At 49.1% G+C, this 13,752-nt stretch overlaps 2 protein-coding genes across 2 annotated transcripts; one reads left to right on the top strand and one right to left on the bottom strand.

The window, feature by feature from the left end:
• Positions 1 to 2,228: 2,228 nt before the first annotated feature.
• On the bottom strand, positions 2,229 to 7,565 carry LOC137905654 (decorin-like). The gene is made up of 5 exons (XM_068749896.1): positions 7,260 to 7,565; positions 5,453 to 5,598; positions 4,117 to 4,285; positions 2,620 to 2,782; positions 2,229 to 2,521 (listed from the first exon to the last, which is right to left on the bottom strand). The coding sequence occupies exons 1-5, from the start codon at positions 7,563 to 7,565 to the stop codon at positions 2,229 to 2,231; spliced, it is 1,077 nt and encodes a 358-aa protein (XP_068605997.1).
• A 2,590-nt stretch (positions 7,566 to 10,155) lies between these two features.
• On the top strand, positions 10,156 to 11,947 carry pex12 (peroxisomal biogenesis factor 12). The gene is given in 4 exon segments (XM_068750245.1): positions 10,156 to 10,216; positions 10,692 to 10,819; positions 10,900 to 11,683; positions 11,686 to 11,947. Coding segments are annotated over 3 exon segments (1,086 nt in total). The 5' UTR covers positions 10,156 to 10,216; positions 10,692 to 10,696; the 3' UTR covers positions 11,865 to 11,947.
• Positions 11,948 to 13,752: the final 1,805 nt, after the last annotated feature.

Here is a 13,752-nt window from a genome sequence, read left to right as displayed (position 1 = left end):
TAATACATGCTACTGTTTGACTATACTTGTACTGTAATACATGATACTGTTTGACTGTACTTGTGCTGTAATACATGCTACTGTTTGTCTGTACTTGTACTGTAATACATACTACTGCTTGACTGTACTTGTACTGTAATACATGATACTGTTTGACTGTACTTGTGCTGTAATACATGCTACTGTTTGTCTGTACTTGTACTGTAATACATGATATTGTTTGACTGTACATGTACTGTAATACATACTACTGTTTGACTGTACGTGTACTGTAATACATGCTACTGTTTGACTGTACTTGTACTGTAATACGTGCTACTGTTTGACTGTACATGTACTGTAATACATACTACTGTTTGACTCTACGTGTACTGTAATACATGCTACTGTGTGACTGTACTTGTACTGTAATACATGCTACTGTTTGACTGTACTTGTACTGTAATACGTGCTACTGTGTGACTGTACTTGTACTGTAATACGTGCTACTGTGTGACTGTACTTGTACGCTAACATTCTATCTAATAAATATATTCATCATCTCACACACACACACACACGACGCGATGACGCCAATAATCTCAGGACATAATAAAATATCTTTAATCCTGAAGTTTTTATTTTACTCTTCTCCCTCATCTTACAGATCTTCTTGCTTCTTCCGGTCTTCCACGAGAGCAGACGTTTGTCCTCTCGTCCCTGCTTGCATTCTTGGTCTCGTCTCGTCTGTCTGCTTTCCAGGACCCGCTGCGTGCTGAGCTCTGGTCTACTAAATCGTGCCCCCCCCCCCGGAGCATGGGGCCTCCGGGGGGGCCCACCTGTCCAGACGGGGCCCACGCAGCAGGCTGCACCATGGACCCCTGGGAGAAATGGAGAGTGGTCTGTCTCACGGTCCTATCTGTGGAGGACACTGAAGATATTTGGCTGTTTGGCTTATTGGTGGGGGCGGGGCATCTGCTAATTGGGACGGGAGCTGCCCTGGTGTACCGGAAAGTCTCCAAGACGGAACCTTTCAAAGTTCTGGATAAATTGACCATGGATCTAAAAGTGCTCTTCGGTGCTCTGGGGGACCGTGTGGTGGTTTGAATCGAGGATCTGGGCAACGAGCTCAGGGATCGATCCGGGGAGGACCGGCAGAAACTGGATACCATCTTGGCCAGCAGGTAGAACTGTATCGTTCTCCGGACTGGCATATATCCCGGATCCGGTGCAGCGTTCCCGGTGCAGTGTTCCCGGTGCAGCGTTCCCGGTGCAGCGTTCCCAGTGCAGCGTCCCCGGTGCAGCGTTCCCGGTGCAGCGTTCCCAGTGCAGCGTCCCCGGTGCAGCGTTCCCGGTGCAGCGTTCCCGGTGCAGCGTTCCCAGTGCAGCGTCCCCGGTGCAGCGTTCCCGGTGCAGCGTTCCCAGTGCAGCGTCCCCAGTGCAGCGTTCCCGGTGCAGCGTTCCCAGTGCAGCGTCCCCAGTGCAGCGTTCCCGGTGCAGCGTTCCCAGTGCAGCGTCCCCGGTGCAGCGTTCCCAGTGCAGCGTCCCCAGTGCAGCGTTCCCAGTGCAGCGTCCCCGGTGCAGCGTTCCCAGTGCAGCGTCCCCAGTGCAGCGTTCCCAGTGCAGCGTTCCCGGTGCAGCGTTCCCAGTGCAGCGTCCCCAGTGCAGCGTTCCCGGTGCAGCGTTCCCAGTGCAGCGTCCCCAGTGCAGCGTTCCCGGTGCAGCGTTCCCGGTGCAGCGTTCCCGGTGCAGCGTTCCCAGTGCAGCGTTCCCAGTGCAGCGTTCCCGGTGCATCGTGTCGTTCCCTTCTCCGTGTGTTCTCCTGTGTACCTGATACTTTCTGCACCTTCTCCAAGGAGACAGTTGTTGGCAACGTGATTTATTGCTGCAGCCGAAGCTCACTCATCGATCTTGTTTGGTTGTTCCACTGGACTTGTACTGTGTACTTGTACTGTGTACTTGTACTGTGATGATAATGACAATAAAAGCTTTCCATTCCACAAGACGATTCATTCCTTTGGCCATCGGAGGGGAAAGGGAATTTGTCTGGTTAAATTGTTGTCTATTTATGTGGTATCTTGTATCCTTTAAGGCGTGTTCACGCCAACGCCTTCCTTCCCCAAGCCTGGTGATACCGCATGGCAAATGTGCATGATTTACCCACATTCCCCAGCTTTGTGTTTCACCACGTTGCCCTGACTTTGTAACGTTTGCCATTGATCACGTCTCACAGGCTTTGAGTTCAACCTCTACGTGTGCGTCTGCGACTCTGCATCCCAGTTCTTCCCTCTGTTCCTCTTCCGGTTTCGCTCTGCCATCACCAATGCTGCTACCACGGTGACCAGCACGGTGACAGTGATGACGAGCACGGTGGCTGTTTCTGCGATGCAGAGCTGGCTGTCGACCCACGCCAGCGAAGCCCCGGCCAGCTGTGGAGGCTTCTGGCACGTCACATTGTGGTAGTCTTCGATGTGGAGGTGGCGAACGTGCAGGATCTTACTGAAGACTCGGTGCAGCTCGCAGTCACAGCTCCACGGGTTGCCTGGTGGAGCAACAGGACCGGAAGCTGCAGATTAGTGTATATATATATATATATATATACTGTATATGATGACTTCAACCAGACACAAAGCAGGTGACCTGACAGCTGGATGTGAGTCGCTGCTGTATGAAGGTTGATTAAGGTCTTGAACTTGAGGTGATGCAGGTTGTTTCCCTCCAGATCAAGCACAGCCAGACTGTAGAGAGGAGCGAGAGCGTCCGTGTCTATCTGGGAGATGTTGTTGTTACTCAGAAGGAGCACCTAGATAGACAGACAGGTCAACAGACAGACAGGTCAACAGACAGACAGGGCAGAAAATAGACAGGTCAACAAACAGACAGTTCAACAGACAGACAGGGCAGAAAACAGACAGGTCAGCAAACAGACAGGTCAACAGACAGACAGGTCAACAGACAGACAGGGCAGAAAACAGACAGGTCAGCAAACAGACAGGGCAGAAAGACAGACAGGTCAACAGACAGACAGGTCAACAGACAGACAGGTCAACAGACAGACAGGGCAGAAAACAGACAGGTCAACAGACAGACAGGTCAACAGACAGACAGGTCAACAGACAGACAGGGCAGAAAACAGACAGGTCAGCAAACAGACAGGTAAACAGACAGACAGGTCAGAAAACAGGCAGGTCAGCCAACAGACAGGTCAGCAAACAGACAGGTCAACAGACAGACAGGTCAACAAACAGACAGGTCAACAGACAGACAGGTCAACAGACAGACAGGGCAGAAAATAGACAGGTCAGCAAACAGACAGGTCAGCAAACAGACAGGTCAACAAACAGACAGGTCAGCAAACAGACAGGTCAACAAACAGACAGGTCAGCAAACAGACAGGTCAACAAACAGACAGATCAACAAACAGACAGGTCAACAAACAGACAGACAGGTCAGCAAACAGACAGGGCAGAAAGACAGACAGGTCAACAAACAGACAGGTCAGCAAACAGACAGGGCAGAAAGACAGACAGGTCAGCAAACAGACAGGTCAGCAAACAGACAGGGCAGAAAGACAGACAGGTCAGCAAACAGACAGGGCAGAAAGACAGACAGACAGGAAGAAAGACAGACAGGCAGGTCAACAAACAGACAGGTCAGCAAACAGACAGGGCAGAAAGACAGACAGGTCAGCAAACAGACAGGTCAGCAAACAGACAGGGCAGAAAGACAGACAGACAGGAAGAAAGACAGACAGGCAGGTCAACAAACAGACAGGTCAGCAAACAGACAGGGCAGAAAGACAGACAGGTCAGCAAACAGACAGGTCAGCAAACAGACAGGGCAGAAAGACAGACAGACAGGAAGAAAGACAGACAGGCAGGTCAACAAACAGACAGGTCAGCAAACAGACAGGGCAGAAAGACAGACAGGTCAGCAAACAGACAGGTCAGCAAACAGACAGGGCAGAAAGACAGACAGACAGGAAGAAAGACAGACAGACAGGTCAGCAAACAGACAGGGCAGAAAGACAGACAGGTCAGCAAACAGACAGGTCAGCAAACAGACAGGGCAGAAAGACAGACAGACAGGTCAGCAGACAGGCAGGTCAGCAAACAGACTCAGGACTTGGTGACGTACCTCTAGTCCAGGCAGCATATCCAGGCTCCCCTGCTGCACCGCAGTCAGGCCGTTGTGGTGAAGGTAGAGATGTCGGAGCCTAGAAAGACCCCTGAACACGCCCGGTCCGACCGACACCAGCTCATTATAACTGAGGTCCAGCTTCTCCATGCTTTCTAGATTCTCCAAGCTGTGGGGGGGGGGGGGGGGGGGGTGGTGGAAGGGATCTCTTATTCTCTATCACAGAACACAGCCTGGTCAATCTCGATTCACCAAAGTGAAACGAAACTGAACCCACCTCTACCGTGTTCTGGATTTATGAAATACAGCGTGCTGTTAAACTAATGAGTGGTACCGGCTCCACTGGAATTCACTGGGATCCACTGGGCTCCACTGGGCTCCACTGGGCTCCACTGGGATCCACTGGGCTCCACTGGAATTCACTGGGATCCACTGGGCTCCACTGGGCTCCACTGGGCTCCACTGGGCTCCACTGGGATCCACTGGGCTCCACTGGGATCCACTGGGCTCCACTGGAATTCACTGGGATCCACTGGGCTCCACTGGGCTCCACTGGGCTCCACTGGAATTCACTGGGCTCCACTGGGCTCCACTGGGCTCCACTGGAATTCACTGGGATCCACTGGGCTCCACTGGGCTTCACTGGGCTCCACTGGGATCCACTGGAATTCACTGGGCTCCACTGGGCTCCACTGGGCTCCACTGGGCTCCACTGGGATCCACTGGGCTCCACTGGGCTCCACTGGAATTCACTGGAATTCACTGGGCTCCACTGGGCTCCACTGGGCTCCACTGGGCTCCACTGGAATTCACTGGGCTCCACTGGGATCCACTGGGATCCACTGGGCTGCTTACCTACGTCTTTTGTTATCACCTCCTTTGAGGTTCCAATACTTCTGAGCAGGTTCTAAAAGTTGACATGAAAGTACTGCAAATGGCCGATTGGTCAGACAGACTCATCCGAGCATCAGCGATGTGCGGCGTGGTTGAAATACTCTTTAATGAACAAACACACATCGGTACTCGTTTTATATTGAGGGAGAAGATGTTCCTTTCCTTGACAAAGTATCGTGTGTTTTATATCTACTAGACCTGCATAGTCTACTTGAGCAAGACTCAGTTCAAAGCCAGTTCAAGACGGTATTCATGAGTAACAAGGAGTCTAAAAGAATACACAGAAAATACTCCTTTCAACATGAAAAAGAGCAAAAGCACAAAAATAAATTCTTGCTTGTGGGTTTTGGACTGCTACGAGAAGTTAAGGGAGGAGGAAGGAAACGTGCAGCATATCGATGGAGGGAGGATGGACTTCCACTATGAGCACCAACAGACACACCTGCTCCCAGATATATGCAGCAAGTCGTTGTGTTCCAGCCTCAGCTCTCTGAGAGCGCACAGACTGGCCGAGAAGTCGACAGGGAGAAATCTCAACTGATTCCAGCTCAGATCCAGCTTCTCCAGGAAGGACAAGGAGAAGAATGCCTATGAAGAGGAGGAAGAGAAGAAGATAGAGAGAAGCACCAGTTTACTTGCTACATTTCCAGTCCCAGATCTAAAAAATCAGGCACGAAAAGATGCAGAAAAAATAGTCCATGCTTTTGTGACCTCCAGACTGGACTACTGCAACTCCTTCCTGTCCGGCTGCCCAAAAAGGTCTATTAAACATCTCCAGCTGATCCAGAATGCAGCAGCTCGTGTTCTAACAGGAACCAGACTGAGAGAACACATTTCCCCTGCTCTGGCGTCTCTGCATTGGCTTCCTGTTAGGAAACGGATTGAATATAAAATCCTTCTACTCACTTTTAAAGCCCTCACCGGCCAGGCCCCTCCTTACCTTACAGAGATGATTACCCCGTATCGCCCCACTAGGACCCTGCGGTCCCAAAATGCTGGCCTGCTCGTGGTTCCAAAAATTTCCAAGAGCAGACAGGGGGGCGGAGCTTCAGTTATCGAGCTCCTTTATTGTGGAATCAGCTCCCTGATTGGTTCGTGAAACAGACACATCTCTATGTTCAAGAGTAGATTAAAGACTTTCCTTTTTAACAAAGCTTATAACTAATCAATGCAGTAATCAATATAATCAATATGCTGTCATTAGGCAGCACTGGTGGCTTAACATCATGACACACTGAGCTCCTCCCCCTTTATCTGATTATTCATGTTATAAATATATGTCAGTAATCTCTCTCTATTCCCCGTAGTCTTGTTCTCTCTCTCCCCCGCTGTTTGTCCCTCTTTCTCTTTCAGGTCCTTCTGTCCGTGGTGCTGCAGAACCTGGACCTGTGTCCCTCACCACTGGTGTCCACGTCGCTAGCATTAGCATTTATAGCTTTATATGGCTAGCATTAGCATTTTGTTTTTGTCTGCTCCTGCTCTGTCTCGCTATCGCTTCCCATCCATCTCCTTGTTTTTGACTCTCCTCTGACCTCCCATTCTCTCTTTCTCTCTCTTTCTAACTTCTCTATCCATCTCTTTGTTTTTGATCTCCGTCTACCTTTCCTTGTCTCTGTCTCTCCCTCTGTCTTTCTTCCGCTGTCTCTCTCTTTCCCTAAAACTCACACAGACAGATGGCCGTCCACCATGAGTCTTAGGTTCTGTCCAAGGTTTCTTCCTGTTAAAGGGAAGTGTTTCCTTTCCTCCGTCTCCAAAGTTCTTGCTCTTGTGGATCAACTTGGGTTCTGTGTTTCCCTGCTAGTCCTGTAAAACCTTGAGACGACTTCCTGTTGTGATCTGGTGCTGGAGAAATGAAATTCCGTTCTCTTTATTCTTGGCCCCCACCTTGCTGCATGTAAACATTGAGATCCAGACCGGAGCCTTTCTTTATTGATCACGCCTGCTTTTCTGCCATCGACTGTTCCCAATCCAGAGAGACTGTCTATGTGTAATAAATCCACTTTTGAAATCACTCACACTCAACCGTATCACGTTGATGGTGTTTCTGTTGGTCTGAAACATTTCAACAATAAAATAAGTCCAAATGGAATCTTTATGATGACAGCATGAAAAGTACAAAGTGGAAAAAGAGTGGCAATTCATGAAACCTCTGCAAAGTCATCAGCCGCCACCACCACCAGTGGGCTGGACAGATGGACAGATCCCCTTTAGAGTCATTATTGTTTCATTATCGCTCACCATCATCCTACCTGAGGTTGTATTTCTCGTATGTGATTGTTGGTCAGCACCATCACCCGGAGAGACCACAGTCCAGCGAAGGCCCGGGTGCGAATCTGGCTCAGATTGTTTCCTCCCAGCTCCAGCAGCCATGTGCCGTGGGGGAGGCCCCCGGGGACGTGCTGAAACCCATGACCCTGGCAGTCCACCAGGTCAGCGTGCTCATAACAAACACACTGGTGGGGGCACAAGCGTCCACCGTCGACGGCGGAAACAACCGGCTGAGCCGAGTGGAAGGCAAGCAGGATGGCGAGGCGGGCCAGGACAGCGGGACACATGCTCGGGGGGGGGGCAGATTATTGTAAGGAGAACCTGTGCAGAAAGTTGAACGAAGCCTGGAAGCTTACTTCTGCCATCAGCGTAGTCACATCTGGAAAAACGCAATCATATGTTTTAGATTTAGATCAATGAAATCAAACTCTAAACTCATCCCCTTCTGCATAAATAATCTTAATCTGAATAAATTAAGGCCAACCCTGCTCTTTAGCTGAGCAATTATTTACCATGTTCACCAGGCAGGAGAGGTGGAATATTGGGATATGCAATATTTGTATGAGCTATGAAGTCACCATTCAATATTGACGACATGTTTAAAACACAAAACGTACTTTGTGCCAAATTTAGCCGAATCAGCATTCGTGCACTGAAACAATTTAAATCACGTCTTTAATTAGGCTCAAGAGGAATTCTTACTTTCTGCAAAAACAGCCTTAAAGTGATTATTATCAAACTTACATAATCCAGCTGTACTTTTTAGTGACGCAGGCTTTTCATCCTATTAATCCTCCCTATCCCATCAAAAATGTAATTACATAATAAGAGCAGGACGGAGGCTGAGAGTCCGTCTGATACGAAGACGGAAAAATTCACGTTTAGAATGAGCTCATTAGTACTTTTAATAATACTTTTTACAATCCCATTCAAATCACACAGTGACTTTCCTCACTGGATCTAGTTTTATTTTTCAGTAATAAACGTGAAGTAATGTATGAACACGGAGAAGCCACCGATCAACAGCCTCCTCACCTGCTCTGCTGCTGCAGACTCCAGACGACTCCCCGCTGGATCCGAAGCGATGACCAGGAGAGGATGGGTGGGGGGACAAATGGACGCAAGCGAGGCTGCGGATGGAGAACGTCAGCGGCTAATCCTCTAATCCTCTGGAATCAGAAAATGCCCCCCCCCTCTTCCACCGAACGCTCGCAGCTCATCTTTTTCTTTTTCATTGTTTTTAAAGCAGACAATAATACCACTCAGAATATCCCATTTATCATATAAATAAAGCAATACAAAAATAATATTCATATATTAATACAAAAAAATAAAAATAATAATAAATAATAAAAATAATAATAATATGTATATATATGTACAAGTCACAGGGAATATAATTATCAACAATATCAATCGATAAATTCCATAGCAGCTCTTCTGATACTTTCTTCATGTCCCGTCTTTTGTCTTCCCTCTTTTCATATCCTGCTGCTCAGAAAATCAGAACCAGCCCCAAAGATCCAACCCAGTAAAACGAGACTAGAATTCTTTCTTTCAGAAAGGGAGACTGGAGCTGCTCTGGCCGCGCCCTCGACTCTCAGAGAAACAGCTCCCCCTGCTGGTTTCATTAGCAGATAGGAATGTGTACGTGCGTAAATCACCCAGACATGAAGACTCCGACCTTGAGCAGATAGCTCTTCCTCACAACACAAAGTGTTCACTTCTTCAGCCTAGTCAGCATATAACAGATATACACGGTTGTCACATACTTTGATTATATTGAGTATTGATTAAGAAGGAAATTATTATAAATGGCATTAAAGAACCATGAACTGCTACTGATTGGTGATCGATCACACAACCACACAGGAGTCTTGGTATCCCTCCATCACCACAGTCTTTGACTTTAATATTTTTAAAGGCTGTTAACCTTTTGTGATGAGTTCACAAAATGGACGAAAGCTAATTTGCCCATAAATGCATAATTACTACTTTCATCCAGGTTGGATTTATAATGAATGAAGTTTCTGATGCAGGAGTCTCTAACCTCACAGAGTTTATTCATATTATTACCTCCGCCAAGGCAGGGATTATGTGCAGACTCATCATGAAGGACAAACAACGTTCACGCACACATGTACAAGTCACAGGGAGCACAATATAATTATCAACAATATCAACAGTCTGTCATTAGAAAGGAGACCTGCAAACAGATCGGACTCAAACCCACAACCTGCAGATGTTTACGGTAAGACCTTTTTAGCTACAGATTAAATAGCTTGTTCGGGTTCACACCGACTGCCAGCAGCGTTTTATTTTCTTCTTTTAACTCGTCTGCATGCATGCATGCATTTCATGCAAGTTATTTTTATTGTGATTGTGACCTGCCCGGTCAAGGAAAGGACAGTCCTCCCGTTTATGGACTCAAAAGTCAGTTACAAATAAATAAACATCGACTCTGATCCACTTTGACTTTTCCTGTTGGTGTATAAAGACACCAGAACAATGTAGAATCTTCTGGTGCTGATCCAGATCACCGTGGACGGTGCAGATCCAGTTAGGAGGGGAACGAGCTGCTTGGGGGAGGTCTGTGCTCCGAGTGCTTTTAACTATCGATTAATAGAAAACTATTGCATTTAGGTAAAATGGCAAAGTTACATTAAAGATTTAATTCAGCAATATTATTTAAAAATACTGAACGTAGTACACAGTTTATATCTCCGATTAAAGGTGAGACGAGGGAGCCGGAAAAAGACGTACTAGTACGTCATGACGTTGGCAAACAACGACGTGCCAAAACACGGAAGTGGCTGTTAGCCTGGAAGATTTGTGGCGACGCTGGTCCGCCTCGACCTCTGATTGGCTGGCTTGGAGATGACGTTCACCCGCAGCCCCTGGTGAAGAGGACTTTGATTACGTCATTTTCTGCTCCACGGTAGGATTATCGGATTCGTGTTTATTGATCATTATTGATCATTATTTATGGAGACTGTTCCGAACCAACATGAGGCGTTTATAAACACAGGACGAGGCTGGAGGAGAACGCAGGAAATAAGGCTAACTTAAAGCTAGCGGCTAACGGCTAGTAGCTAGCGGCTAGCGGCTAACGGTAGGACATGTTATCGCGTGGCTGCGTCGATAACCGCGTTATTTAAAACGAACCGAATTAAGACTCGAACGACTCGAAGGCGGAGAGGCAGGAGGATGAACATCTCGATGTAACAGTGACTCTTTGATCACTGCCTGAGCTGATATTAAGTTATGTGGGGGGGGACTTGAAACTGTCCAGCTCAGCTACAATCGGTTTATTGACACTTATATTATTGATTAACACTCGAACAGTTTAAATTGATCAGCGCTACGTTTAACTCAATCCCCCCCCCCCCCCCCCCCCCCCTGTGGCTCTGCAGCAGCCATGGCGGGGGCCGGAGCTCACCTGACCCCCCCCTCGGTGAACGAGCAGCCCTCCATCTTTGAGGTTCTGGCTCAGGAGTCTCTGATGGAGGCGGTGAGACCAGCGCTGAGACACGCAGCCAAGGTAGGGGGGGGGGGGGGGGGCTGGTGGAGCCCCTGGTGGAGCCCCCCTGCTGATTCTGTGTCTCTACCTGCTCTGCTCAGGTTCTGGCCGAGTCCAGCCCGTCCCGTTTGGGCTTCCTGTGGCGCCGCTTCGAGGAGCTCTACCTCCTCCTGGACCTCCTCCTCCAGAACCACTACCTCTCTCACTGCAGCGCCTCCTTCGCTGAGAACTTCTACGGCCTGAAGCGGGCCGCGGCGGGACGCCGACCTCCCGTTGGCCTGGGCCTGAGCCGGGGGGCCCGCCGGCGGTCCCTGCTGCTGCTGTGTCTGGCGCCGTACCTCCGGGCCAAGCTGGAGGCGGGGCTAACGTGGCAGAAGGACGAGGAAGACTTCTCCATCCGACTGCCGCAGACGGGGAGGCAGAGGCTGTTCCGGGCGGCGCTGGGGGCGGCGCTGGGGGCGGCCCCCTACGCCAGCGCAGCCTGGCACGCCTGGCTCTTCTGCCAGCAGCTGCTCTTCGTCTTCGGCGCCGCCGGGACACACAGCCCCCTCCTGTGGCTGGCCAGGGTCCGGCTGGAGCGGCTCACGGCTCCAGATATCAGGGAGCTGGAGAGCAGAACCGGGCCGGCTGGGGGCAGGTAGGCCTGCAGCCCGACCCACGCGGGGTTCAACGCCCCCCCGCTGACTCGGTGTTCTGTTTGCAGCCTCCTGGAGAGAGCAGCGAGGGGCGTGGCCTCGTCCCTGTCCACCTCCCTGTCCCTCGGCGTCTTCTTCCTGCAGTTCCTGGAGTGGTGGTACTCCTCGGACAACCAGAGCACCCTGCGGTCCCTCGCGTCCCTGCCGGCTCCCCCGCCCCCCCTGCACCTGCAGCAGGACCCCCCCCCGACAGCAGGACGTGCCCGTTGTGCCGGAGGCGACTCACCAACGCCACGGCGCTGTCCACCTCGGGGTTCGTCTTCTGCTACCGCTGCATCCACGCCGCCGTGAAGGCCGAGCGCCGCTGCCCCGTCACCGGATACCCCGCCCAGCTGCAGCACCTCATCAAGATCTACCCGCCAGAGAGCTAGGGTCCAATCAGGTTCCGCCTGGGCCCTCTGGCCGGCGCCTTTTAGATCTTCCTGTTGTGTAAATAAAGACGTGAAACACTTTAGACGTTTTTCATAAAAGCGGATTTTAAAATAAAAATGTCTTAATCTTTCAAATAATTTCCCAAGTGTCCCAAAAATCCACATTTAAATGGAGACGGTTAATTTGGTCTCCATCCTGGAAAAACAAGCCAAAATGCTAGCGGCTACGCTAACGGATGTGTCTCTGAGCTAAACTCATGAAGACGATTCAAATTAACTTTATTAACTTTCTACTCAGCTGCAGGTTAATTGTAAACCCAGTCGCTACGATGGTACGTCGGGTTAGCTTGTAGCTAGTCAGCGAGCTTAACTCAGAACGAAGGCGAGACCCCCCCCCCCTCCTCAGAGTGAAGGTGAGACCCCCCCCCGCCCGGACACGAGAAGTTCAACCGGATATTGGTGAATTGCTTTATTGAGTTTTCAGACAAGTTTAACAAACAAAGGAATCAAAACATCAGGATCAAAGTCACAACATTACAGTGAGGAATAAACATCAAAGGGCTTCGTTCAAATGTCCACAAACCGCTGGAGAGACACCGAGCGAGACGGAGAGACACCGAGAGGGACGGAGAGACACCGAGCGGGACGGAGAGACACCGAGCGGGACGGAGAGACACCGAGCGAGACGGAGAGACACCGAGCGGGACGCAGACACAGAGACTTCCCTTTTGAGTTCCTGCAACGAGTCAACGCGAAATTAGGGCGCGAGCTTTGTCAAATGAACAAGTATCATCATCAATAATAGTCACAGTAATAGATTGCTCGAATCGTGTGTTATTGCACGTTTGTACACATACACAGTACGCACTTTATGTACATATACGCACTTTGTGTACATGAGTCAGCGAGAACTAGACGCGTTACTGTCTGGATTAAAAACGACAGACAGAACAATCAGGAATGTGCTGGACGACAGAACCAACGGGGAGAACGGGGAGGTGAAGAGACCTTTACGACTCAAAGAGCCATTTAGGCCCATTTCCCACAGAAAAGAAAACACTGGGAGCCACAAAGTCCTTTTGACATTTAAAATGAAGACAACGATGCATCTTTTCATCGTCGATTTTACGTTTATATATGTATAAATGTATATATATGTACCGTATATATAAACAAACTATAGTGTGTTGCATTTATGAATCAATGAAAAAACATTTTGAACTCCGAAAAAAGACGTTGGGATATTTTTGAGCAAAGTCTGTGTTTATTCTGGAAATGTCTTGCGACATTTGACTTTTTGTGGTTTGCTAACTTCTCATTCCATATTAAGCGTACCGGTAAACCCGTCTGGTCAGCAGTGAAGGCGAACGAATCTGCCCACGTATCATTAAACGTTCTGCTGTCTTCAGACACTTTTCTTTTCTTAGATTTATCCACAGTTGTCCTACCTGGGGGTCAAAAGATTCAAGAAATTGCGCGCAATTTGGCGGTTGGTTCGATGGTAGTGACGTATATTATGAGCGACAAAAAAATGGAATACATTTTATTTTGTATTATTTATAATCACCATAATCTTCATATGTAGAGTTACATTTTAAAAACGAACGAACTAAAATAAAATACAGTGAATTAAATACTCATTATTAATTTTCTAAAGCCACAGGGAGCCGCAGGAGAGGGATGAAAGAGCCGCATGCGGCTCCGGAGCCGCGGGTTGCAGACCCCTGGTATATACGCTTATTCTGAATTTTTACCAGCAAGACGCCTAAAAAAGTTTGGAAAAGGGCCGATAAATGGGCGGGGCAGTTGGGGAATGATTAAAAACACCCGACTGGTTCATCCCACAGATCATCAAAAGGCTTCGTCAAGCGGTTCCGACCGAAGACAG

The sequence above is a fragment of the Brachionichthys hirsutus genome, chromosome 16, assembly GCF_040956055.1.
Source record: "Brachionichthys hirsutus isolate HB-005 chromosome 16, CSIRO-AGI_Bhir_v1, whole genome shotgun sequence".
Lineage (NCBI taxonomy): Eukaryota > Metazoa > Chordata > Actinopteri > Lophiiformes > Brachionichthyidae > Brachionichthys > Brachionichthys hirsutus.
This window is presented reverse-complemented; position numbering and strand designations above follow the sequence as displayed.

Bases quoted from the DNA above. Each gene is read 5' to 3' on its own strand.
- LOC137905654 (XM_068749896.1), bottom strand. From the start codon at position 7,565: ATGTGTCCCGCTGTCCTGGCCCGCCTCGCCATCCTGCTTGCCTTCCAC. The intron at 5,599-7,259 runs GTAGGATGATGG...TCCTCTTCATAG, and splicing joins TACGAGAAATACAACCTCAG to GCATTCTTCTCCTTGTCCTT. The intron at 2,522-2,619 runs GTCACCTGCTTT...TTGCTCCACCAG, and splicing joins GACTCACATCCAGCTGTCAG to GCAACCCGTGGAGCTGTGAC.